The following is a 27,821-nucleotide window of genomic DNA, read 5'->3' on the forward strand; positions in this document are numbered from 1 at the left end:
TTCACAACGTAATTAGTAGAAACAAACAATAAATATTTTCAAATTTTTACTAACTTGGTAAAACCAATTAGTGTATAAAACGGTGCAGAGGTCAAAGGCTTATCCAAGGCTTGGTAAGGCGCTCAGAGTTCGGCAGTCCTTCATCTGTAGTAAATGTCCCAACAGCTGGGTCCAGTTCCAACTGAGAAAGAAACACACATAAGACACTAAGGAGTAACTGTTTAATTACAGTTGCATTTTCATTGTGGTGGAAAAAAATAAGACAACAGGATCAAGAGCTATTTCTTCTTGCTTCAATATGAAAACCATATTTATACTTAATGATTCACACAGAAAATTACAAGAAGAAAAATGAACAAGTTAAAACAGTTTAAACAAGATTGTTTGGTAAAATGATAAAATTCATTTCAAAGAGGTACTTTCATTCATGTTACCTGCCACGCCTATCAACAGTAGGTTTAATTTCTGCAAAGATAAAATAATATTAAAAACAAACCCAAGAGTTTCTGAGTTTCTGAGCTCAAAAACCAAATGAAATGGATACCTGAATGAAGAAGGATACTTAAAGACTTCGGAACTGAAATATCTCCAGTGTTTACTATCCTTCAGAGTTATCTGAGCTATAGTGTCAAAAGATAGAAAATTTGTGTGAGAATTATTGGACAGTTAATTTTTATCAAACAGTTAACTGATTTAATGCATTTGTAACTAGCATTCCATGGAATTAAAGGTTAGTCATTGTAATGAAAATATTTTTGAACAGAAAAAATATACAAAAGTATTATAAACCAGTAAATTTAGACAAAATTAAGGCTACCTTTTACCCAATTGTATATTAGCAAACACTTAGCCGCCTTGACGGAAGCAGTGATCATTGTCCAGTCTAAACTTTGTGTTTGTCAAAAAAAAATCCTGAACATCTTTCAGCCAGGCTAAAAGTTTACGAAGCTATTTCTAAGGCTTTATGACTCCATTGAAGTACACAACCACTTATCAATCCAGATGTTTGTTTTTTCTGGTTTTTACAATTTCCAATGAAATCCTAATTTCAATGTTTTGTCATTTTCTTTTTTTTTTTTTACTTTTTTTCAGGTATTTTTTTATTTTTATAAGTGGTTTGATGATAATAAACATTTGTGCAAATAATAAGAAATCTGTAAATGGATTGTATTTAGTTTCAAGTAAAGAATCTCAAACATTATTACATAGTAGTTAATGTGCTTTTTTCTCCTTGGCAGTATGTTTTTACTTTCACCCAGTTACACAGACATTAACAGCTAAATTTTAACCTGCCTCAGTGTTTTTACATTAGTCTGTTATTAAAAACCAACAAACACCATAAAACACTTGAAGATGAATGCTTGTACATTGTTTCAGGGATTTTCAGTTAATTTAACACTAAAATGGAATCAAAGTGTTCAACTTTACCGTGTATTTACATGTAAACATGCAGAAGTTGAAGGGAGAGAACATGAAATAGGGAAAAGGAGCAAGATGAAAATCGTAAATGTTTATATACAGCTCTGGTAAAATGAGAGGTTGATCATATAAAATGATCAATCTCTCTGATTTTAGTTTTTTACATGTTTGAGTAAAATGAACATTGTTCTTTTATTTTATGAACTACTGACAACATTTCTCTGAAATTCCAAGCAAAAAGTTAGTATTTAGTTGCAGAAAATTAGATATGGTCAAAATAACAACAACAATAATAATAATAATAATAATAATAATAATAATAATAATAATAATAATAATAAGAAGAAGAAGAAGAAGAAGAAGAAGAAGAAGAAGGAGAACAAGAAGAAGAAGAAGAAATGTAGCGCATTCAGACCTCAAATAATGTAAAGAAATCAAGTTCATATTCATTTAGAAACAACAATACTTATGTTTTAACTCAGAAAAACTTCATAAATCAATATTTGGTGGAATAATGATGAGGTTTTCAGTGGGGTTCAGTCCACTGGTTTCTTAATTTTTTTCAGAGCTGTACATAAAGATATCCAGTTATTTGTAAGTTTTAAATATAATATCTCACCATCGCCTCCAAACCCAAAGGATGCAGAAAAGAAGTGCAAGTGAACAGCCAACTGTGAAGGAAATGAAAGGAAAAAGATTTTTGATAATTTTGCATTTCAGTCACAGAAAATGATAAAATTCATTTCAAAGAGGTACTTTCATTCATGTTACCTGCCACGCCTATCAACAGTAGGTTTAAAGGAGGTTTAATTTCTGCAAAGATAAAATAATATTAAAAACAAACCCAAGAGATTTGCTCTTTAGATAAGAGCAAAACTAAAGATGTTGCTCTTTTCTTTAGATTTCAAAATACTCTGGTCTGCAAGTACAAAACAGTGTAGTAAATGGATTTACAAAATTACAGCAAAGATCCAATTAAGTATTTATAAGGAAAATATCAACATAGTTAAATATGCACAATTCTTTGGAAAACTAATGAAAAATGGCTCCTGCTTAGGCCAAGACACATCCACTTATGATTCTCCAAACATGCCATGTTACTTCTGCGATTCTTTCGTAATGCAGTGACTCACCAAGGTCGTCTCCAGACCGGTGATCAATGTAGAAGTTTTCAACTTCTACATTTCAACTTCTACATCTATAATTTATTTACTGCTGAGGTACACAGAAAATTCACTTGATTGTGATACAAAAAAAAAGAAAGAAAAAGAACTGGTGGATTGACAGAGTTTAGATTAAAAATTTGCTTTTCATCTTTGTTTAAAAATACATTTCAAAATTTTTTATAATAAAACTTTTGATACTTTTTAATAAGGTGAATGCTGATGCACTGGTTGTAATAATAGTTTCATCAGATGATATTTTGTTGACTTTAAATGACAACGTTAGCATAACTCTTGTTATTAAATAATTTGGATAAAATACACGTTTCCTCAAAATACCCCAAAACTCCCTAGTGAGGCTGCTTCCCCCACGACTCGACTCAATATATAGATGTGGTCAGGAAATCTTTAAAGGGGACAATTTATTTTTTGTTGAACTTTATGTAAATATATATTGTCCTCCAGTGAAGGTGACAAAAAGTAAAATAAAAATGCAAATCTATGCAAAAATATTCTTCTTATATATTCTATAAGTTGTTTTGTTGCAGGAGTGAATGAAATATTTTTTGTTGTAATTTTGCCTTCTGTGGTCTATTCTGTCACAAAGGATTCAGCTGCATTTTGATGTATTCTAAATATGCAACGTGAAGCTAATTTTAATTTGGCATGAACAACACACTTTATCTATAACTGTCATTCATCCACCATCCATTTGTTTTTAGGTTTAGTTCTTAGTAATTACATATCTTGCAACCTTCTATGCAAAACTTATCTCCTCTAAAATATGTTAGCAAGGCACATTTTGACAAATGATCAACAGGTTAGGGTAAAATAACTTTCATATTCAAGGACTCACCCTTGCAGATTAGATCTGACTCAGTCCAAGTCCCATCAATGCAGGTTATGATCTCAGAGCCACTTTCTTTTTCAAATCCATTGGCGCACTCATAGGTGACTTTGGTACCATCTGGGAAATCCTCTCTTAGGAGGGATTCATTCGTGAGAACCATGTTCTCCACACTTTTAGGTATGGGGCAATTACCTAGGAGGAAATATAAATCTTGCATGAGCCTTGTAGTTGATCAGCATTTCATCTGCCATTACCCAACATTGATGCTGCAGCCTACTAACAAGACCACCAATGCCCCATAACGACTTATATAGTAATCGTAGATTTTCAATGTTATTAATTTTGTTCAACTAAATAACTTGAGATCATGTTGTCAACCATTTCCTTCCCTTTGTGATCACTCCTCTACTTTCAGTTCTCTATAAAGCTAGGATTATTGTTGACAATTTGAACCTGCTTGGGGACCTACAAATATTTGTGGGGATTGCTCTGCATGCACCATCTTTCACTCAAATTGTATGGTTGCATTTCAACTCATTGTATGATTACAGAGCAGGTTAATATTCACCAGCATTTCTATGAACCCTCTCTGAGGATTCATTTCTGAAGAATCAGGGATGGATTTTTTTTTTTTTTAACTGGCCACATGGGCTGGTAAAGAAAACTTTTCATTGTCGACACAAACATTTCACAAGCCACTGTTTTCTTACCTCATTCCATGCTAAGTGGCTCTCATTGTGCTTATCAGGAACTTAAAAGCTTCAGAAATAGCTTGACAAATTTTTCCAGATTGATAAATATCAGAGATGTTGTCATCTCATCATAAAATAACTGAGAACAAGTCATAATATGTTGCTTTTTTAGTTCTTCATAGACATGTTGTTTGGGAGTCTAAAAGTATATTTGATGTTTCTTATTAGTTCGGTGTGAAATCTACAAAAGGCTGGAAATACAGTGTATATTATTATCCTCTAATGAATGTGTCACAAAGTATAATATAAACACAATAATAAATTATGATGAGATCTGTGCTTTTATTGTACATACATTGATTTGTGGTTGAGCTTTGTAGTTGACTTTCATATATAAAACCACAACTCCCAGGACTATTATATTACTGAGGCACATTATTGAAAATATTGTAACAAGACATTTTAATGTATCTTCTTTTACAATTTCACTGCAAGAACAAGAGTAAGTTTGTTTCATTTACGGAAGAATATGTAGGTAAAGGCCCATCTGGGAACGTGCATTATGAACAAGCTAGGGCTGTAAATATTATATCACTCATAATTTGTTTATTCTTAACACTTATTCCCATTCAAATAAACAGTAAAGACAGAATTTGCATTTCAACTCATGCTATGGTTTGCTTTTTTGATCATGGTAGAATTCTGATGACACTTGTTCAAAAACCTGTAAAATTAATGACAATTAACCATTAGCCATGTTGCATTAAGGGTTTCATCTCAGGATGGATTATTGTTAGTTTTATACAGTGGTGAAATGATAGGTGGGACAATGAGCTAATTTACAAGTAGTGGAGAGATGATTTGTGTTATTCACAAATGTGTTTGCAAGCTGTTTGTATCTTGTCTCAGCTAACTGATCTTCTATCAAGCCTGAAAATAAGCACAAGAACTTACGGACACATCGTGGTTGCTCAGAATCATATTCAGCACTTTCAGTACACGTAATGGTTTCATTCCCAAACAAGGTGTATCCTGCGTCACATGTGAAATGTATAGTTTGTTCATATTCTGGTTCACGGTCACTATTCCAAGAATGTTTGCCATTTTCCACTTTGATCGGTTTGGAACAAGAAACAGCTGGAAAAATTGGCAAAAGAAAAAAAAATTGCTGTTTCAATCAAAGTCAAAGTTTATTTTTATTGCTCATTTTTAACAGCCTCAGCAGAACAAAGTGCTTCATAATAAAACAACATCGCAGGGAGATAAAAAAATCAAATGAAATTACATTTAGCAAAAATAATAATAATAAAATTAGCAAAACTTCAAATAAATGAAAACCAAAACATTACATAATTTTAGATGAAGCAATTTACCTCCATCCTTCCATTTCAGGCACAAAGTGCTTCAGTAAACTGTGTTGAGAAAAGAGAGAATATTTCAAACTGATCAACACTTACAGATACAGTCTGCGATTCCAAACCATCCTTCGTCCATGCACTGTTTGGACCTTGATCCACTGACCCGGTAGCTGCATAAAGACAAAGGAAGTCATAAAGACTGATACAATCTGTTGAGCCATGAATAAAAAAGTTTAGTTTGCGTGTCAGATTTAATAATTAAAGATTATGGTAAATTTTCTATTTACTCTTTTGGAGTCATAGTTTGCTGACAGGATCCAAACGCCCCGTCTTTTCAGGAGGATGTAGGCTATATTTCTTCCCAAACTAAAACTGGCTATATAAATTTTATAAAAGAGTAAGGTTTCTGTTTTAAAGAATAATTGTACAGCACATACACACACCTACTCATAGCATGTTGCTCAATGTCATAAAGGGGAGGAAAAACTAATAAAAAAACACTTCTGCAGTTGACAAAGCAGGGTTTCCACCAGAAAACATCAGAGCCCAGTGGTAGGGGCACCCAGGCGGTCAATTGTGTTTTTGTATCAGAGGATGTTAAGCTGACAGAAAATTTTAAAATATGAAATGTTACAGGAAGATATCACCAGTGAAATGCTATTTACACCAACAGCAATAGTCTTACAAGCAACAAATAAAAAAAATACAATTAAAATGAGTAAAAGTAAAGCCTGGCAAGCCGTACAGCTTATAATACACTGGGGGAAAAGCTGCAAAAGAATGAAGGATTACCCAAAAGTGCTAATTAATAACACAACATAGGAAAATTTGAGGTAATATTAGCGTTTTAACAAGTTTTCTGCCAAAAAAAAGAGCAAAAGATTCTTTTGTGTTGATCAGCATTATATGAAAATAGGGGGGCAACATAAATAAGTTGCTTTTCTCATGCAGCAGTTAGATGGAAGGAGAGTGAAAAACCTCTCAGTGGTGGCTGTGGCAGCATCAATCAATACAAGAAAAGAGTTACTATACGATTATTGATGTGTGGATCGGAATTTTCTGAAATAAAATACTGTAGTCGAAATAATAACAACACATGAAACATAAGTTTTTAAATATTATTGTATTAATATTGATAGACTTACATGGAGTATAAATAATTACAAACTAACCTCAGCTCTTATAACAAGAAATTATATAACAACTGGTAGAAACGCACTGGAGATAAAATAATAGTTCCTCAGCTGAGTTCACCTACCTTTAGCACCCTTGAGAAACAGTGAAGTTACCACTCTTACACAAGGTATGCTCCATTAAGGGTGAAGAAAGTAGTCATTTTATGTCTTAAATATCAGGAATGTAACTCAGTTGATTAACTCAGATTTATGTTTACTGAACGTTCACATATAAAAACAACTGAACTGAAATCATGAAGCAAGAAATTTGTATAAAACGCTGCTGTGAAGAAATGTATAAACAGCTCATTACTCAGTTCAACTCCATCAATTTTCTATTTAATCTCAAATTTTACTAATCCACACAAACATTTCACCAGCAACTTTTTCTCCCTGTGTGCAACATCATCGCTGAGCTATTTCAGAGAACCTACATCACATTCCATTTTTTCTACATTGGATGTAAGTGTCTCTCATGGAGTATTACAGTTTAAAAGCCTCAGAAATAGTTTTAAATGACTTAAATCAGGTCATAATGTGTTGGTTATTTAAAATCTTTATAGCAATGTTGTAAGGGAGTTTTCACACATTGTTGCTGATATATTGGCCCATTCTTCCATGCATATCTCCTCTAGAGCAGGAATGTTTTGGGGCTCTCGCTGGGCAACACAGACTTTCAACTCCCTTCAATGGTTTGCTATGAGGTTGAGATCTGCAGATAGAAATGCTTCTTACGAAGCTACCCCTTTGTTTCCCTGGCCATGTGTTTGGGATCATTGTCATGCTGAAAGATAAGCCTATGTTTCATCTTCAATGCCCTTGTTGATGGAAGAAGTTTTGCAAACAAAATCTCCTGATACAGGGTCCCATTCATTCTTTCATATACAAAGATCAGTCATCCTTGTCCAGTTGCAGAGAAACAGCTTCAAAGCATGACGTTGCCATCCCCATGCTTCACAGCAGGTATAGTGTTCTTTGGATGCAACTCAGCATTCACTTTCCTCCAAACACAACTCAAGTTTATACCAAACTGTTCTACTTTGGTTTCATCTGACCATGTGACATTCTCCCGATGCTGTTGTGGAACATCCAAATGCTCTCTAGTAATCTTCAGATGGGCCAGGATATGTACTTTCTTAAGCAGGGGAACGTTTGACTCTGCAGGATCTGAGTACCTGGTGGTCTAGTGTGTTACTGAGAGTAGCCTTTGTTACGTTAGACCCATCCTTCTGCAGGTCATTCTGCACCCCCCCCCTCCATTTTCTTTGGGGTGACTGTAAATCTGGAGGTAGAGCAGTCATCTGTGATAGGAAGGTGGAAGGTTAAAGTCCAGCATCCCCTGCCACATGTTGGTGTGCTCCTGGGCAAGGCACATAACTAACAAATTGCTTTCCAGGCTGTGTATTGGTTTACAAATGTGTGAGCATTTATGAATGCAAATGGGTGAATGTAACTCTAATGTAAATCGCTTTAAGTGGTCAAAATTATTGGAAAAGCTGTATATGTTCAGCCCATTTACCATTTTCCATCGGGAATTTTTGATGCATGGAGTGAGATCCTTCTTGGATCCCCAATCAAGCGGTATTATCAGTAGTCTTGAATGTCTTCCATTTTCTCATTACTGCTCCCACACAACAATACAAGCACAATAACAAACAAAAATAATGCTGGATATGTAATTTTTTTTTAAGAGAGTTTCATAGGGGCTGCACAGTGGAGCAGTTGATAGCAATGTTGCCTTGCAGCAAGAAGGTCCTGGGTTCAATTCCCAGCTCGGCGTCTTTCTGCATGGAGTTTGCATTTTCTCAATGTACATGCATGGGTTCTCACCGGGTTCTACGGCTTCCTCCCACAGACCAAAAACAACTTTCAGGTAAATTGGTCTCTCTAAATTCTCCCTAGCTGTGTGTGTGTGCATGGTTTTTATGTTGTGTGAAGAAGAAAGTCACACTCGTGTCTTCTTTTAAGTTTTTCATGTTATTTTCTTCAGTAGATCTTGATGGAACTGCCACACCACCAAAGGTGAGTAGGTGACAAGGATTTTTCAATTACGTTGGATTATTTAATACCTTGCAGTGTGAAAGTGAACCATACCAGCTAAAATGTAACGCATGTTGTAATTTCATTCTTCAGTCCCCAATTGAACTGAGTCGACTGGACTATCAGGTGTGAAAACACCCTTAGTGGAGTTAATGCAAGTCAAAGCATGCACTTAATTTTCTGAGATAACACAATGACATTTAAGCAGATTATAATGAAATTTGAATACTTGGAATCATACATACCCTTCTTCACAGATTACTGTAGCCACTGCACCAATTATAGTACCCTGGCTGGTATCAAATGACATGTGCGGTTTTGCTTCTGGGAGACCACAGTCTGACCCTTTGATATAAAGAAACAACAAAACCAACAAAAACAAGCAAAAAAAAAAAGTAGACATTATTGTAGGATTACAAAGAGCCAAGATGACCATGAAAGGCATGATGGATGACTGTTTGTTAGATGTAAAATGCAAGTTAAACAAGACTCACTCTTGCAGATGATATCTGGCTTGGTCCACTTCCCACTGACACATCTAATGATTCCAGTGCCACTTATTTGATCAGACCCCTTCATGCATTCATATTTGATCACAGTACCACTTGGAAAAATCCTTTTTCGGAGGGACTCAGCAGAGAGAACTGTGTTCTCTATATGTTGAGGTTTGGGACAGTCAGCTAGGAGAAAATAAAAATAAAGAAAAATCACACACAAACACACACATAAAAGCAAAGCTGTTGTTGTGGTATTTGGTTATTTAAAAATTGTTCTAAAAAATATGTTTAAGAAACAAATTAGTGCAAGCTTATATTTGAATACAAAAGTGTCAAATGTTTGGACATGACATGCGCAAAAGTTTTGTATGTAAACAATGGCATGCAAGGTGTCTGCATTTATAAATCTGATTAAATCAAAATCAAATCAAATCAAATTTTATTTGTATAGCACATTTCAGCAAGGCATTTCAAAGTGCTTTACATCATAAACACAAGAACACAAAGACATGCAACATTTAATATTCAATACATTGTTACATATTACATTTCAAAAACAATTCTAAACAGGTGTGTTTTTAATTGCGATTTAAAAGACGTCAGGGTTTCTGCTGTTTTACAGTTTTCTGGAAGTTTGTTCCAAAGTTTTGGTGCATAGATGCTGAAAGCTGCTTCTCCTCTCTTGGTTCTGGGGATGCAGAGAAGACCAGAACAGAAGACCTGAGAGGTCTGGAAGGTTGATACAACAACAGCAGATCTTTGATGTATTGTGGTGCTAAACCGTTCAGTGATTTATAAACTAACAACAGTATTTTAAAATGTATTCTTTGAGCTACAGGGAGCCAGTGGAGGGACTTTAAAACTGGTGTTATGTGGTCTATCTTCCTGGTTTTAGTGAGAACGCGAGCAGCAGCTTCTGGATAAGCTGCAGCTGTTTGATTGATTTGTTGGACAGACCTGTGAAGACGCTGTTACAATAATCAATGTGACTAAAGATAAACGCATGGATGAGTTTCTCTTGATCTGGCTGAGACATTAATCCTCTACTCCTGGAGATGTTCTTCAGGTGATAGAAGGCCGACTTTGTAATTGTCTTTATGTGGCTCACAAGGTTCAAGTCCGAGTCCATCACTACTCCCAGGTTTCGGGCCTGATCGCTAGTTTTTAGTTGTAATAACTGAAGTTGTGCATTGACTTTAGATCGTTCCTCTTTAGGTCCAAAAATAATGACTTCAGTTTTGTTTTTGTTCAGCTGGAGAAAGTTTTGGCACATCCACACATTTATCTGCTCTAAGCATTTATTCAGTGATTGGATGGGTTCAGAGTCACCTGGTGACATCGTAATGTAGAGCTGTGTGTCATCCGCATAGTTGTGGTAGCTAATATTATTTCCTGTTATAACCTGAGCTAGTGGGAGAATATAAATATTAAAAAAGAGGGGTCATAAGACTGAACCTTGGGGTACCCCACATGTGACCTTTGACCTCTTTGATGAGAAGTTTCCAATTGAAACAAAGAAATCCCTGTTCTTTATGTAAGATTCAAACCAGTCGAGCACCAAACCGGAGAGTCCAACCCAACTCTCCAGTCGATTCAGTAACATGTCATGGTCGACAGTGTCAAAAGCTGCACTGAGGTCCAACAGAACCAGCACCGTGGTTCTCCCACAGTCCGTATTTATATGGATATCATTGAATACTTTTACGAGGGCAGTCTCCGTGCTGTGGTGAGCACGAAAACCAGACTGGAAAGTGTCAAAGCAGTTGGTCATCATGAGGAAACTATTTAATTGTTTACACACAGTTTTTTCAATCATTTTGCTGATGAATGGGAGGTTTGAGATCGGCCTGTAATTCTGCAGTAGTGATTTGTCCAGGTTGTTCTTTTTTAACAGTGGTTTTCAAAGCCTGGGGGAAAACACCTGATGTAAGCGATGAGTTTACGATTTGGATCAGATCAGTAGCAATAACAGGCAGGACTTTCTTAAAGAAATGTGTGGGTAGGACATCCAGACAACAGGAGCGTGAACTTCATTGACTTATAATTTCTTCTAGGATTTTATGATTAAGTAGTTGAAAATGGGTCATTTTTTCTGTATTTGTTTTGTTTTGGTACAGCAATGGTTCTGGCTTTAGAGTTGATGTGCAGATTAATCCTCTGATTTTTGAATTTTCTTTGAAAAGAAGCTGGAAAACTTGTTACAGGCAGCATTAGATTGGAGTTCAGGTGATAACGTCATAGGAGGGTTTGTGAGCCTGTCAACTGTTGCAAATAAAGTTCAAGCATTGTTGATGTTTTTGTTTATGACATCTGCAAAGAAAGCCTCCCTTGCGTGTTTTAGTGTTAAGTGATAGTTGCATAGTCTTTCTTTATAGATGTCATTATGAACGTGAAGTTGAGTTTTACTCCATTTTCGTTCTGCTCTGCGACAGAGTTGTCTTGCAGATCGAACTGTTTGTGCTTTTCTCCATGGAGATTTTTTCATACCAGACACAACCTTTACTTTAATTGGAGCAATGGAATCAATGATATATGAAACTTTAGACTGGAAATCATCTACCAACTTATCTACATCATTACAGCTTAAGGGTGAGGAAGAAGAGTAGATTTGATTAAATGTTTCTGCTGTGTTTTCTGTGAAAGAACGTTTTGTGACAGTAGCTGTTTGTCCAAGCGGGTCAAAGAATAAAGAACCTTCAAAGATAACAGCAAAGTGATCCGACAGGGCGACATCAGTTACATCGACATTGGAAATAGTCACACCCTTACTGATAACCAAGTCCAGTGTGTGTCCTGGAGTGTGTGTTGCTTGTTTGACATGTTGTGTTAAACCAAAATTTTCTAAAATATTAAAGAGCTTTTTTGCCCCTCTGTCTTCGGGTTTGTCCACATGAATATTGAAATCATGAATGTTGAAATCACCAGTTTTATACTTTGGTGAAATGATAGGCTGGACCAGGGGCGTTCAAGTCCAGTCCTCGAGAGCTACCGTCCTGCAAGTTTTAGTTGCAGCCTTACTCCAGTAGATCAGGCTCAGCTATGAACAGGCCTGGTAACAAGTCATTCATTTGATTCAGGTGTGTTGGAGCAGGGATGCATCTGATAGTTGCAGGATGGTAGCTCTCGAGGACTGGACTTGAGCAACTCTGGGCTGGACAATGAGCCAATTTACAAGTAGTGGAAAAACGATTTGTGTTATTTGGAAGCTTTTTGTATCTTGTCTCAGCTAACTGATCTTCTATGAATCCTGAAAAAAAGCACAATTACTTACTGACACATCGTGGTTGCTGAGAATCATATCCACCAGTTTCAGTACACCTAATGATTTCATTCCCAAACAAGGTGTATCCTGTGTTACATGTGAAACGTATAGTTTGTTGATATTCTGGTTTACGGACACTATTCCAAGAATGTCTGCCATTTTCCACTCTGGTCGGTTTGGGACAAGTAACAACTGCAAACATTGGCAAAAGAAAAAGAAAATTGCTGTTTAAGGTACAAAATACTTTAATTGAGGAAAAAAGCGAATAATTTAAAGTGAACAGAGCTAAAAATAACTGTTAGTCATGATGTTGTTAGGTTTCCATCTCAGGATGGATCATTGTCAGTTTTATACTTTGGTGAAATGATAGGCTGGACCAGGGGCGTTCAAGTCCAGTCCTCGAGAGCTACCGTCCTGCAAGTTTTAGTTGCAGCCTTACTCCAGTAGATCAGGCTCAGCTATGAACAGGCCTGGTAACAAGTCATTCATTTGATTCAGGTGTGTTGGAGCAGGGATGCATCTGATAGTTGCAGGATGGTAGCTCTCAAGGACTGGACTTGAGCAACTCTGGGCTGGACAATGAGCCAATTTACAAGTAGTGGAAAAACGATTTGTGTTATTTGGAAGCTTTTTGTATCTTGTCTCAGCTAACTGATCTTCTATGAATCCTGAAAAAAAGCACAATTACTTACTGACACATTGTGGTGGCTGAGAATCATATCCACCAGTTTCAGTACACCTAATGGTTTCATTCCCAACCAAGTTGTATCCTGTGTTACATGTGAAACGTATAGTTTGTTGATATTCTGGTTCAAGATCATTATTCCAAGAATGTCTGCCATTTCCCACTCTGGTCGGTTTGGGACAAGTAACAACTGCAAAAATTGGCAAAAGAAAAACATAATTGTTGTTTCAGGTACAAAATACTTTAATTGAGAATAAAAAGAGAATAATTTAAACTGAACAGAACTAAAAATAACCGTTAGTCATGATGTTGTTAGGTTTCCATCTCAGGATGGATCATTGTCAGTTTTATACAGTGGTGAAATGACAGGCTGGACAATGAGCTAATTTAAAAGTAGTGGAAAGACGATTTGTGTTATTTGGAAGCTTTTTGTATCTTGTTTCAGCTAACTGAATTTCTATGAAGCCTAAAAAAAAGCAAAAGAACTTACCGACACATCGTGGTGGCTGAGAATCATATTCACCAGTTACAGTACACCTAATGATTTTATTCCCAACCAAGTTGTATCCTGTGTTACATGTGAAATGTATAGTTTGTCGATATTCTGGTTTACGGACATTATTCCAAGAATGTCTGCCATTTTCCACTCTGGTCGGTTTGGGACAAGTAACAACTGCAAAAATTGGAAAAAGAAAATTGCTGTTTAAGGTACAAAATACTTTAATTGAGAAAAAAAGAGAATGATTTAAACTGAACCGAGCTAAAAATAACTGTTAGTCATGATGTTAGGTTTCCATCACAGGATGGATCATTGTCAGTTTTATACTTTGGTGAAATGATAGGCTGGACAGTGAGCTAATTTACAAATAGTGGAAAGACGATTTGTGTTATTTGGAAGCTTTTTGTATCTTATCCCAGCTAACTGATCTTCTGTGAAGCCTGAAAAAAAGCACAAGAACTTACTGACACATTGTGGTGGCTGAGAATCATATTCACCAGTTTCAGTACACTCAATGATTTCATTCCCAACCAAGTTGTATCCTGTGTTACATGTGTAATGTATAGTTTGTCGATATTGTGGATTATGGCCACTTATCCAAGAATGTCTGCCATTTTCCACTCTGGTCAGTTTGGGACAAGTAACAACTGCAAAAATTGGCAAAAGAAAAACAAAATTGTTGTTTCAGGTACAAAATACTTTAATTGTGAATAAAAAGAGAATTATTTAAACTGAACAGAGCTAAAAATAACTGTTAGTCATGATGTTGTTAGGTTTCCATCTCAGGATGGATCATTGTCAGTTTTATACAGTGGGGAAATGATAGGCTGGACAATCAGCTAATTTACAAGTAGTGGAAAGACGATTTGTGTTATTTGGAAGCTTTTTGTATCTTATCTCAGCTAACTGATTTTCTATGAAGCCTGAAAAAAAAAGCAAAAGAACTTACCGACACATTGTGGTGGCTGAGAATCATATCCACCAGTTTCAGTACACCTAATGATTTTATTCCCAACCAAGTTGTATCCTGTGTTACATGTGTAATGTATAGTTTGTCGATATTCTGGTTTACGGACATTATTCCAAGAATGTCTGCCATTTTCCACTCTGGTCGGTTTGGGACAAGTAACAACTGCAAAAATTGGAAAAAGAAAATTGCTGTTTAAGGTACAAAATACTTTAATTGAGAAAAAAAAGAGAATAATTTAAACTGAACAGAGCTAAAAATAACTGTTAGTCATGATGTTGTTAGGTTTCCATCTCAGGATGGATCATTGTCAGTTTTATACTTTGGTGAAATGATAGGCTGGACAATCATTTAATTTACAAGTAGTGGAAAGACGATTTGTGTTATTTGGAAGCTTTTTGTATCTTGTCTCAGGTAACTGATCTTCTATGAAGCCTGAAAAAAAGCACAAGAACTTACGGACACATCGTGGTGGCTGAGAATTATATTCACCAGTTTCAGTACACCTAATGGTTTTATTCCCAACCAAGTTGTATCCTGTGTTACATGTGAAACGTATAGTTTGTCGATATTCTGGTTCAAGATCACTATTCCATGAATGTCTGCCATTTTCCACTTCATCCGGTGTGAAACAAGTAACAGCTGGAAAAATTGGAAAAAGAAAAAAAAAAAGATGTTTAATGTACAAAATACTTTAGTTGAGAGAAAAAGAGAATAATTGAACAGAGCTAAAAATAACTGTTAGCCATGATGTTGTTAGGTTTCCATCTCATAATGTATGATTGTCAGTTTTATACTGTAGTGAAATGACAGGCTAGACAATCAGCTAATTTACAAATAGTGGAAACATGGTTTACTTTATTCACAAGTGTATTTGTAAACTGTTTGTATGTTGTCTTAGCTAACATATTTTCTGTAGATTCTGAAATAAAGCACAAGAACTTACCAATGCATTTTGGTGGCTTAGGATCATATTTGCCTCTTCTATTGCACGTAATGGTTTTACTCCCACGCAAGTTGTATCCTGGGTTACAAGTGAAATTTATAGTTTGTTTATATTCTGGTTCACGGTGACTAGTCCAAGTATGTGTGCCATTTCCTATACTCGGTATGGAACAAGTAACATCTGGAAAAATTGGCAAAAGAAAAAGAAAGTTGCTGTTACGGGCACAAATTACTTCAGCTGAAAAAAAAGAGAGAATAATTTATACTGAACAATACTCACATACACAATTTCCAACTCCAAACCATCCTGTATGGAAGCAATGTTTTATGTCCGATCCATAGAGCTCATAACTGCATAAAGTCAAAAGAAGTAATAAAGACTAATATAATCTGTTTGACCATAAGAAAAGTTCAGCTGGTGAATAATATTTAATAATTAAAGATTATTTTGCTAATTTTACATTTTCTATTTACTTTTTCACACAGAATCAGTTTTCTGATGGGATACAAAAAACCTTCTCTTCTCAAAATAGCGATGGCTATGTAATATTTTTTATGAAAGAGAAACTTTTGTATTTCTTTAACGTAAAATTGCACAACATGGATGCACATCTTTCCGTGCTGCTGATGTTGCATCTTTGAACATAGATAGAAAGAATCAGGATAGTTCTGTTAACTTGCTTCTCTCATGCAGCATTGTAATGGAGTGAGACATAAACATAACACGTTGTTCACTGTCAAAGTGGAGACAGAAAGCGGCGACAGAAAGCTAATTACATAAGCAAAGTAATAATAAACTGGCAAATAAAGAATACATTTTTATATTTCTGCAAAATAAAATGACTAAAGGCAGGTTTCTAGTTTCTGCCATTAGATTAACATTACAAAATACATAACTGACTCACAGAAAGATTATGTCTAACCACTCATAAAACAAAGAAACAAAAAAAACTCTTCTGCAGTTCACAAAAGAATAAAGGATTACCTATAAGAGCTAATTAATAACACAAAATAATACAATTTGGTTAAATATCTGCATTTTAATTGTTTGCTGCAGACAAAATGTCAGCGTAGGCTTCTACTGCCATTAGGTCATTGTTCAGACTAAAAATATGTTTGCATCAGTTTTACATGAAGACTGGGAGGAAGGAACAAAGCATGCTCCTAAGTTGCTTTTTTTTCATGCAGCAAATTGATGGAAGGTTAGGAGAGTGAAAAAGACCCTCGTAGTGGATGTGTCACTATCAATTAATTCAACGAAAAGATTTACTAATTGATTACTAATTTGTGGATTGCAATTTTCTTAAATTAAATAAGAAAATTATTTGTCCATCCATTTTTTTTCTTACACCCTTATCCCATTGGGGTCGGGATTGGTGCTGGTGCCTATCTCCAGCTGTCACAACGACTAATCAATTATGAAAAATATGTTTTTAACAAAGTTTTTATTATAGGTAATATTAACAAACTTATTTGAAATATTATCATTGACTGGAAACCTTTTTAATGTAAACTCTTCTAATAATAAATCACATAACAACTGCATAAAATATGTGCAAATTGCACTGGAGATAGAATAATAGTCCTTCAACCTATTCCACCTGTCTTTAGCAACCATTGCGAAAAGGTCATTCATACTCCCTCATCAGGTATGTTTTACTCATGGTGAAAAAAGTTGTCATTTTTATTAATATATTAAATATTTGAATTTTAAATGAGGTGATTAGCTCAGATTTTCTTTACTGAATATTCACACATAAAAAAAGCACTGAATTGAACTCATAACGCAAGAAATTTCTATGAAAATTAAATCTGAAAAAAATGGATAAACAGCTCCATAAACCTTATATAACTCAATTCAACTCTGTTAATGTTACATTTTATTTTGACATATATTTGTACAAATTTTACTGGCTCTACTGTTTTTATTTTTAAATGTGCGGACATATCGAGATGCACATCTTGACAAAAATTTAATTGCTGCATATTACATAAATACTGGTATTGCAGCAATGAACATGTTAGTGTCCCTCATGATTTGGGGCACATTCATACCTAACACATTTGGTCTGGTTTAAACAGATCAAAGTTTGTTTCCCCTGTTGGTCCAGACCTTTTATGGAGCTGTGAATACAGTCATGCAAATCCTGGTGTGAACCAAACAACCAGACTGAGACTAATTTTTTAGGTGATCTCTTGACTTGCAGTAAATTGGCCTCAAAATCTTAGTCTCAGTTTGATTAAAATGAAATCTGGAACAATTTTTTTTAGGTTCTCCGCTTTCCAATAAATTCTCGTACAGTTCGCCTTGGTGCAAACCAAATACATGAAATATGTATCTTTTTAGACTTTTTAGAAGCTGCTGCTTGGGTTCTCACTAAAACCAGGAAGATAGACCACATAACACCAGTTTTAAAGTCCCTCGACTGGCTCCCTGTATCTCAAAGAATACATTTTAAAATACTGTTGTTAGTTTATAAATCACTGAACGGTTTAGCACCACAATACATCAAAGATCTGCTGTTGTTGTATCAACCTTCCAGACCTCTCAGGTCTTCTGGTTCTGGTCTGCTTTGCATCCCCAGAACCAAGAGAGGAGAAGCAGCTTTCAGCATCTATGCACCCAAAATTTGGAACAAACTACCAGAAAACTGTAAAACAGCAGAAACCCTGACGTCTTTTAAATCGCAATTAAAAACACACCTGTTTAGAATTGTTTTTGAAATGTAATATGTAACAATGTATTGAATATTAAATATTGCATGACATTGTGTTCTTGTGTTTATGATGTAAAGCACTTTGAAATGCCTTGCTGAAATGTGCTATACAAATAAAATTTGATTGATTGATTGATTAAAGTGAAATCTGGAACAATATTTTTTAGGTTCTCTCTCCGCTTTCAAACAAATTCTCGTACAGTTCGCCTTGGTGCAAACCAAATACATGAAATATCCATCTTTTTAGACTACACAATTCCTTGTTGGTCTGTATTATGGTAAAAATGAACACATCAGAGTTGCCTGCACTTCCATATGTGGTGATTTTAATAAGCTTGTACCTGTTCTCCTGTTTTCTACTTAGCAATGCTGTTGCTAGTTTGTGTTAGGTCAGCGCAGGTGGAACAAACACATTTGCAAACTCTGTTTTAAAATTAGAAATATTCCATCGCTATTCCTGTGTCAAATGAACTGCTGTTGATGTTCAAAATTATATTGCAGTTATTTAAATAGGGAAAGTGTGAATGCACATCCAGACACACCAAGAAAGCAAACTCTGAGCTGCCTCAAAATCTAGGACTCAGTTTGATTAAAGGGAAATCTGGAACAATTTGTATGTGGATGCAAGAGGACTAGTGATCATTAAAAAAGCAAGAAGGGAACCATGGCGCAAGGCACAATTGGTAAATATAACCAAAATAAAAGGAAAAAATGGCTCATGGTCTATTTCTAAAAACAAAAGAGAAATCTTAGAAGCACATTTTGTTTACATTTTGTGAAGAAGAAAGATGCACTCATGTCTTCTCAGCTTTTCATGTTATTTGTTCAGTAGATCTGCAAACCACCACAGGCAATGGGGTGAAAAGGTTTTTCAATTACTTTGAAATGTTTAAAAAAGTACAGTGTGAAAACAAGCAACACCATCTAAAATGGAACAAATGTTGCAATTTTGGTCCTCAGTTGAACTGAGCCCAGCAGACTGACAGGCGTGAAAAGATTGTTTCGAGTTCTTGCAAGTCAAGACATACACTTGATTTTCTGAGAAAAAACAATGACATTGAAGCACATAATCTAATTTAAATATTTGGAGTCATACATACCCTTTTTCACAAGACATATAAACCGATGCACCAAATAGAGTCCCCTGGCTGACGTCAAGTATCATGTGTGGCTGTGGTTTAACGGGACCACAGTCCATCGCTTTAATATAAAAATACCACAAAAATAAAAATACAAAAGAACAACAGTCATCAGTGTGATATTATCTTCAGCCAAGATGACAATGTAAAGCATGTTAGATAACTGTTTTTGTCAGATGTAAATTGCAAGTTAGACAGGACTCACGCCTGCAGGTGATGTCTGGCTCAGTCCACCTCCTGTTGACGCAGGTCATCTCCCCAGTGCCATTTACTCGAATATATCCAAGTTTGCACTTATAATTGATCACAGTACCATCAGGGAATTCTTTTATTTTAAGAGATTCTGCTGTGATCTCTATGTGTACTCTATTTGTAGGATTTTCACAATCAGCTAGGAGAAAAGAAAAATGACACAAAGACACATAAAAGCAAAGCTGTTATTGTGACTTTGGTTATTTTAAAATGACTCTCCAACATAAGTTGAAAAATATGTTAGTTGAAGTAAGACTGGGGCATATGAGGAAAATCTAATATCCTGATATATTTTTGCTATGTCACGATACACAGTATACAATATTCTTAAATGAGCTGCAATGTTATTTCAATCTGGAGATAATTTGACATACAAATTAAGAGTCTTTGGCACAGGGGCCCCAGCTGAGGACATCAATTATCACAAACTTTCCGATGGGCTCGGATGAGCATTCCGTATGCTGAGAGGAACGTTATCCCCCCGGGACCCGACAGTGGTGGTGGAGGCGATGAAGGATGTGGCCGAATGGCTGAGCAAGTGGAGGTGAAGGGGTGGAGGTGGGTTGAGCTCTGTTGGAAGCGGGAGACGCCATGGATGATGGTCCTTATCAGCTGGAACATGGGCGGTGATTGGATGTGACGCATCTTGGACCAGCGTTGATTAATCAATGGTGATGAGCATGCTGCACCGGTTGGGGTTAGAAGAGTCTTCCAGTTTGAATTTGCACCTGGGCTTCATTTTATAAATCCCTTGCAGCATGATGTCACACACACACACTTTACCGCCCCCATTTCCCTGCTAGACTTAAATGTAAGCTCATAAAAAATTGATTCAGTATTTTGCGTAGAAACTAACAGCAGATGGTAGCAGTGAGCTTCAGGTTCTGTAAACGGCTTTGATTACAGAACTAGTGAGGGGGCAGTGAAATGCTAATGTTAAATCCACCCATATGTCCCATATTAACTGCATGTTTTTAAATGCTGACGTCAGTAATTCCTTTTTAAGTCTCCAAATCCTTTTGGATTGATATTGATGCTCTGTACCAATTACTTTTTTCTAAACTTTATTGTGTCTTATGTACATACATCTATAGTAGATTGTTTTTTATCAGAACTTTTGACTCGGTAGACATTATAGATCATCTGACGAACAAGTTAACTGCGAACGTCCAGCAAATGTTTTGTCAAATCTTAATAAATGTCTGATGGACGTTTGCTGTTGATTTGACGCTCTGCGTCGTTATGACAACGTTAAGTGGACGTTGTCATAACGTTTAATGCTAGACGGTAGTTGTTAAAGTTAAGGTTATTTTTAAATAAAAGTTTTCTTATTAGTCAAAGTGGCCCTGACATCAAACAAAACGTAATATGTTTGTATATGTGACAACAAAAATTAGTACAATATTATATCTTTGAAGCCGGTTTGGCCGGTGACGTACTGACCTGCAACGTTCCCGATAAATAGGCACAGGATAAGGAGTTTTCTCTGTCTGCCGATGTCAACTAAACCCTTCATAGATGTGGAAGGAAATACAAACCATCCGGATGAAGCTGCCTCTACATCAGTCCAACTTTAGTCATGGAAATGTGGTGTGTAGAGACGCTCCTCACGGTGGAAATGATTCTCCTTCCATTGAAGTCAATTCATTTTCTTTAGTTACTAGAGGGAAATGAGGTGAGGTTGAAAATTTTCAAAATAAAAGTCTTGGTTTCCCAACATAAATTACTGTTTTGGAATTCACTAATTCAAACAAACGACTTTCACAAGAATCCTAACCACGAAGCAATTTACATGCTTAATGACATTGTGTCTCCAATGTCCTGAGTGGAATTTTGGACATTTGTATTTCACTTTGTTTCGAATACACCCTTGGATTTGTAGGATTTTATGTTTTTGCTGTAGAGATTTAAGGGGAGGTATGTGCTTCTTAGAGTCAAACATTCTTACAATCAAGAATCAAATAAGAAAAAAAGGCAAATAAAATTAATTAATCTTTGAGAATTCAAGTGTTAAGTGATGGCATAATCAGGACAGACATATATATATATATATATATATATATATATATATATATATATATATATATATATATATATATATATATATATATATATATATATATATATATATATATATATATATATATATACATATATATATGTATATATATATATATATATATATATATATATATATATAATATATATATATATATATATATATATATATATATATATATATATATATATATGTCTGTCCTGATTATGCCATCACTTAACACTTGAAATATATATATTATATATATATATATATATATATATATATATATATATATATATATATATATATATATATATATAAATCCTCACCAGTCAACGCCTTTCTTAAAGGCACAGCATGTCTTACAAATATTGTAGAAAGTGGAATCCTTTTAATGTGACCTCCAATTTACAAGAAGAAAAATGAACAAGTTAAAACAATTTAAATAAGATGTTTTGATATTCTGATGGTCTTAGGTCAAAAAATACATGAAATGGACACCTGAATGAAGAAGGATACTTAAAGAGTGTGGAACTGTACATTTTTATGTGTACAATTGAATGACAATAAAGTATGTCTCTGTCTACCTTTTTAAATGTGACCTGAATCTAAACAGCAAGGCTGTATTCGTCCAATCTGAATGCCAATGATAAACGACAAATGTCACCATTCTGTGTCCTGATACGCGTAAGCGGGAAGAAAAACAACAACCATGAAGGACTATAATGAGGATAAAGTTGTTAATGAGCTGGCTCGGGTCAGACAGCAACTTCAAAATTGCAAAATATGCTCCATTAGCACCAACTTCTGTTTCCGCAAACAGGTTCTATGTGTGATGTTATTATGCCTTCTGCTTCGCATGCGGGACAATTTTAGGTTGTTTGCAGTTCGCACTGGAGATCACATACAAGTCATATATTGGGAAGTGTAAGTTGTGCCAAAATAAAATTCTGATTTCACAAAAAAAAAATCGGGATTTAGTTACTTTAAGTTGCACTACAAATTTTTTGTCTTCATAATTCAACGCATTGAAATTGCGCTTCTGTCTCTGAAAACTCAGGAGGTGATCACAACATTGCTCCTGTTTTAACCCCATAGTGTTTTCAACAGTGTTGCAATGAGATGTAGTTTGTATAATGAGCCCAGCAGGTTTCCAGTTCCATTGAGTGTTTGCTAATTGTTGCTAGTTTGAAGGAGCTGACTTGGGGAGTCATGGGGGTGCTCTGTGAGGCGGAAGCTACACCTAGAAAAGAGGAGGAGCTCTGCCGCCGTTCCCTAGACGTTTTGCAAAGCTGAATGGTCGCCATGGGAGATTTAAGGATTTCTCAAACATGCATGAACGAATCAGGTCAACAAACCAGGTACATGTTTGATGATGGAATGCAATTATAACAAGGTGGAAAGATAAAAAAAAGTCAGAAACCATTAGGCCAGGGAAAAAAGAGAAAAATTCATTCATGGTTCCAAAAACTATAAAAGCAACCTCTACAGGCATAATGAAGTATCATCACTTTTTGTGAAGGAAATTTGCAATTTTCTGTTCCACACCTTCAAAACGATATACCGTATTGTCTGGACTATAAGTTGCTCTGGAGTATAAGTCGCATTTTTGAGGGAAATTTATCTGATAAAATCCAACGTCAAGAACAGACATGTCATCTTGAAAGGCTATAATAATAGAATAGGGGCAAGAACAAGCTGAATAAAGGTACGGTATGCTAATGTTACATGAAAACGAACTGATAACGTGCCTGGTTACATTCCTTCAGTTTTTCCAAAGAAGTAAAACACTTCAAACTTTAAATATAGAATGAATAGCTCAATACAGACTTCTATTTTTTATCCATTAGCCATATTTCACATCAGCTTCATCCCTCATGCCATAAGACTGCAAAACTCCCATTAATTTAGCATTTTATTGTTGTATTAAGTCCCTTTAATGTTAAAAGAGACTTAGTGTTTCATAAACACATTTACCTTTACATATGAATGCTACATATACTATACTCATTCTTCTACTGTCAGAAATAGATTTTTTTAATCTTATCTGAAAATGTTTCATTTTAAGGATGATGATTTGAAATCTTTCTCAAAAAAATGGTTTGTTATTGTTCTGTATAGTAGACAAAAATGCAACAGTAAACGTTCATGAAAAGAAAGAATTTTCACCACCCACCATTGAAGTTTGTAAACTGAATTAACCCCATTGTGTTGTTCATGGACAACTTGGATTATGTATCTGTCCTTATGAAACATCACAAAACAGAAAAACCTGGAAACTTGCAGGCTTAATAGTCATCAAGAACTCTAAGATGCGTGTTTTTTTTTTAATGATTAAAATAATTTCTAACTTAAAAAGAAAAAAAAATGGTTCACAACGTAATTAGTAGAAACAAACAATAAATGTTTTCAAATTTTTACTAGCTTGGTAAAACCAATTAGTGTATAAAACGATGCAGATGTCAAAGGCAGACGTCCTTCATCTGTAGTAGATGTCCCAACAGCTGGGTTCAGTTCCAACTGAGAAAGAAACACACATAAGACACCAAGGAGTAACTGTTTAATTACAGTTGCTTTTTCATTGTGGTGGGAAAAAAAAGACAACAGGATCAAGAGCTATTTCTTCTTGCTTCAATATGAAAACCATATTTATACTTAAAGATTCACACAGAAAATTACAAGAAGAAAAATGAACAAGTTAAAACAGTTTAAACAAGATTGTTTGGTATTGTGATGGTCTGAGCTCAAAAACCAAATGAAATGGATACCTGAATGAAGAAGGATACTTAAAGACTTCGGAACTGCAATAACTCCAGTGTTTACTATTCTTCAAAGTCATCTGAGCTATAGTGTCAAAAGATAGAAAATTTGTGTGAGAATTATTGGACAGTTAATTTTTTATCAAAAAGTTAACTGATTTAATGCATTTGTAACTAGCATTCCATGGAATTAAAAGGTTAGTCATTGTAATGAAAAATATTTTTGAACAGAAAAATATACAAAAGTATTTAAACCAGTAAATTTAGACAAAATTAAGGCTACCTTTTACCAATTGTACATTAGCAAACACTTAGCCGCCTTGACGGAAGCAGTGATCATTGTCCAGTCTAAACTTTGTGTGTTGTCAAAAAAAATCCTGAACATCTTTCAGCCAGGCTAAAAGTTTACGAAGCTATTTCTAAGGCTTTATGACTCCAGTGAAGTACACAACCACTTATCAATCCAGATGTTTGTTTTTTCTGGTTTTTACAATTTCCAATAAAATCCTAATTTCAATGTTTTGTCTTTTTTTTCCAGGTATTTTTTTTATTTTTATAAGTGGTTTGATGATATTAAACATTTGTGCAAACAATAAGAAATCTGTAAATGGATTGTATTTAGTTTCAAGTAAAGAATCTCAAACATTATTACTTTTTTCTCCTTGGCAGTATGTTTTACTTTCACCCAGTTACACAGACATTAACAGCTAAATTTTAACCTGCCTCAGTGTTTTTACATTAGTCTGTTATTAAAAACCAACAAACACCATAAAACACTTGAAGATGAATGCTTGTACATTGTTTCAGGGATTTTCAGTTATTTAACACTAAAATGGAATCAAAGTGTTCAACTTTACCGTGTATTTACATGTAAACATGCAGAAGTTGAAGGGAGAAACATGAAATAGGGAAAAGGAGCAGATGAAAATCGTAAATGTTTATATACAGCTCTGGTAAAATGAGAGGTTGATCATATAAATGATCAATCTCTTTTGATTTTAGTTTTTTACATGTTTGAGTAAAATGAACATTGTCTTTTATTTTATGAACTACTGACAACATTTCTCTGAAATTCCAATCAAAAGTTAGTATTTAGTTGCAGAAAATTAGATATGGTCAAAATAATAATAATAATAATAATAATAATAATATAATAATAATAATAATAATAATAATAATAATAATAATAATAAGAAGAAGAAGAAGAAGAAGAAGAAGAAGAAGAAGAAGGTGAAGTTTAAGAAGAAGAAGAAGAAATGCAGCGCATTCAGACCTCAAATAATGTAAAGAAATCAAGTTCATATTCATTTAGAAACAACAATACTTATGTTTTACTCAGAAAAACTTCATAAATCAATATTTGGTGGAATAATGATGAGGTTTTCAGCGGGGTTCAGTCCACTGGTTTCTTACTTTTTTTCAGAGCTGTACATAAAGATATCCAGTTATCTGTAAGTTTAAAATACAATATCTCACCATCGCCTCCAAACCCAAAAGATGCAGAAAAGAAGTGCAAGTGAACAGCCAACTGTGAAGGAAATGAAAGAAAATAGATTTTTGATAATTTAGCATTTCAGTCAAAGAAAATGATAATATTAATTTCAAAGAGGCACTTTCATTCAAGTTACCTGCCACGCCTATCAACAGTAGGTTTAAAGGAGGTTTAATTTCTGCAAAGATAAAATAATATTAAAACCAAACCCAAGAGTTTTTCTCTTTAGATAAGAGCAAAACTAAAGATGTTGCTCTTTTCTTTAGATTTCAAAATACTCTGGTCTGCAAGTACAAAACAGTGTAGAAAATGGATTTACAAAATGACAGCAAAGATCCAATTAAGTATTTATAAGGAAAAAATCAACATAGTTAAATATGCACAATTCTTCGGAAAACTAATGAAAAATCCTTATAACTTACAATTACAAACATGCCACGTTACTTGTGTGATTCTTTTCGTAATGCAGTGACTCACCAAGGTCGTCTCCAGAGCAGTGATCAATGTAGAAGTTTTCAACTTCTGCATTGTCTGAGAAATCTATAATTTATTTACTGCTGAGGTACACAGAAAATTCACTTGATTGTGATAAAACAAAAAAAAAAAAAAAAAAAAACTGGTGGAGTGACAAATTTTAGATTAAAATTTTGCTTTCCAACTTCATTTACTTCATTTCACCTGCCACAGCTATCAACAATGGGTTTAAAAGAGATGTTTTTTCTGCAATATTAAAATAATATTAAAACCAAACCAAACCAAATTAAAACCAGATTTTACTCTTGTCTGCAAGTACAAAACAGTGTAGAAAATGGATTTACAAAATGACAGCAAAGATCCAGTTAAGTATTTATAAGGAAAAAATCAACATAGTTCAATATGCACAATTCTTTGGAAAACTAATGAAAAATGGCTCCTGCTTAGGCCAAGACACATCCACTTATGATTCTCCAAACATGCCATGTTACTTCTGCGATTATTTCGTAATGCAGTGACTCACCAAGGTCGTCTCCAGACCGGTGATCAATGTAGAAGTTTTCAACTTCTGCATTGTTTGAAAAATCTATAATTTATTTACTGCTGAGGTACACAGAAAATTCACTTGATTGTGATACAAAAAAAAAGAAAGAAAAAGAACTGGTGGAGTGACAAATTTTAGATTAAAAATTTGCTTTCCGACTTTGTTTAAAAATACATTTCAAAATTTTTTTAGAAGAAAACTTTTGATACTTTTTAATAAGGTGGATGCTGATGCACTGGTTGTAATAATAGTTTCATCAGATGATATTTTGTAGACTTTAAATGACAAAGTCAGCATAAGTCTTGTTTATTTCCTAATTTGGATAAAATACGTTTCCTTAAAATACCCCAAAACTCCCTAGTGAGGCTGCTACTCCCACGACCCGACTCAATATATAGATGTGGTCAGGAAATCTTTAAAGGGGACAATTTATTTTTTGTTGAACTTTATGTAAATATATATTGTCCTCCAGTGAATGTGACACAAAGTGAAATAAAAATGTAAATCTATGCAAAAATATTCTTCTTATATATTCTATAAGTTGTTTTGTTGCAGGAGTGAATGAAATACTTTTTGTTGTAATTTTGCCTTCTTTGGTCTATTCTGTCACAAAGGATTCAGCTGCATTTTGACATATTCTAAATATGCAATGTGAAGCTAATTTTAATTTGGCATGAACAACACACTTTATCTATAACTGTCATTCATCCACCATCCATTTGTTTTTAGGTTTAGTTCTTAGTAATTACATATCTTGAAACCTTTTATGAAAAACTTATCTCCTCCAAAATATGTTAGCAAGGCACATTTTGACAAATGATTAACAGGTTAGGGTAAAATAACTTTCATAT

General features: G+C 34.6%; 2 protein-coding genes across 5 annotated transcripts in view; both read right to left on the bottom strand.

Moving 5' to 3' along the window:
- Nucleotides 1-33: 33 nt before the first annotated feature.
- On the bottom strand, nt 34-21,318 carry LOC129372763 (sushi, von Willebrand factor type A, EGF and pentraxin domain-containing protein 1-like). 4 transcript variants are annotated; one of them, XM_055050261.1, is made up of 22 exons: nt 21,104-21,193; nt 20,035-20,343; nt 19,614-19,799; nt 19,370-19,469; nt 15,833-15,903; nt 15,554-15,733; nt 15,067-15,249; nt 14,590-14,772; nt 14,105-14,287; nt 13,632-13,814; nt 13,149-13,331; nt 12,466-12,648; nt 9,192-9,377; nt 8,943-9,042; nt 5,582-5,652; nt 5,079-5,261; nt 3,439-3,624; nt 2,191-2,232; nt 2,039-2,090; nt 545-620; nt 435-465; nt 34-181 (listed from the first exon to the last, which is right to left on the bottom strand). In XM_055050261.1, exons 3-20 carry the CDS (start codon nt 19,660-19,662, stop codon nt 599-601), a joined length of 2,340 nt encoding a protein of 779 aa, XP_054906236.1. In that variant the 5' UTR covers nt 19,663-19,799; nt 20,035-20,343; nt 21,104-21,193; the 3' UTR covers nt 34-181; nt 435-465; nt 545-598. The 4 variants fall into 4 exon arrangements, with proteins under 4 accessions (XP_054906236.1, XP_054906233.1, XP_054906235.1 ...); XM_055050258.1 differs by lacking the exon at nt 20,035-20,343 and having other exon boundaries at nt 21,104-21,318; XM_055050260.1 differs by lacking the exons at nt 5,079-5,261; nt 20,035-20,343 and having other exon boundaries at nt 21,104-21,318.
- Nucleotides 21,319-24,103: 2,785 nt separating this feature from the next.
- Nucleotides 24,104-27,821, bottom strand: part of LOC129372765 (sushi, von Willebrand factor type A, EGF and pentraxin domain-containing protein 1-like) — a 28,443-nt gene continuing 24,725 nt past the window's right edge. The window contains exons 20-23 of the mRNA XM_055050264.1: nt 26,089-26,130; nt 25,937-25,988; nt 24,470-24,545; nt 24,104-24,221 (exon numbers count right to left, since the gene is read on the bottom strand). Coding sequence (XP_054906239.1) covers nt 24,524-24,545; nt 25,937-25,988; nt 26,089-26,130 — 116 coding nt within the window. The 3' untranslated portion in view covers nt 24,104-24,221; nt 24,470-24,523. The remainder of the gene's footprint in view (nt 24,222-24,469; nt 24,546-25,936; nt 25,989-26,088; nt 26,131-27,821) is intronic.

Source organism: Poeciliopsis prolifica, unplaced genomic scaffold (genome assembly GCF_027474105.1).
Source record: "Poeciliopsis prolifica strain line A6 unplaced genomic scaffold, Auburn_PproV2 SCAFFOLD030, whole genome shotgun sequence".
Lineage (NCBI taxonomy): Eukaryota > Metazoa > Chordata > Actinopteri > Cyprinodontiformes > Poeciliidae > Poeciliopsis > Poeciliopsis prolifica.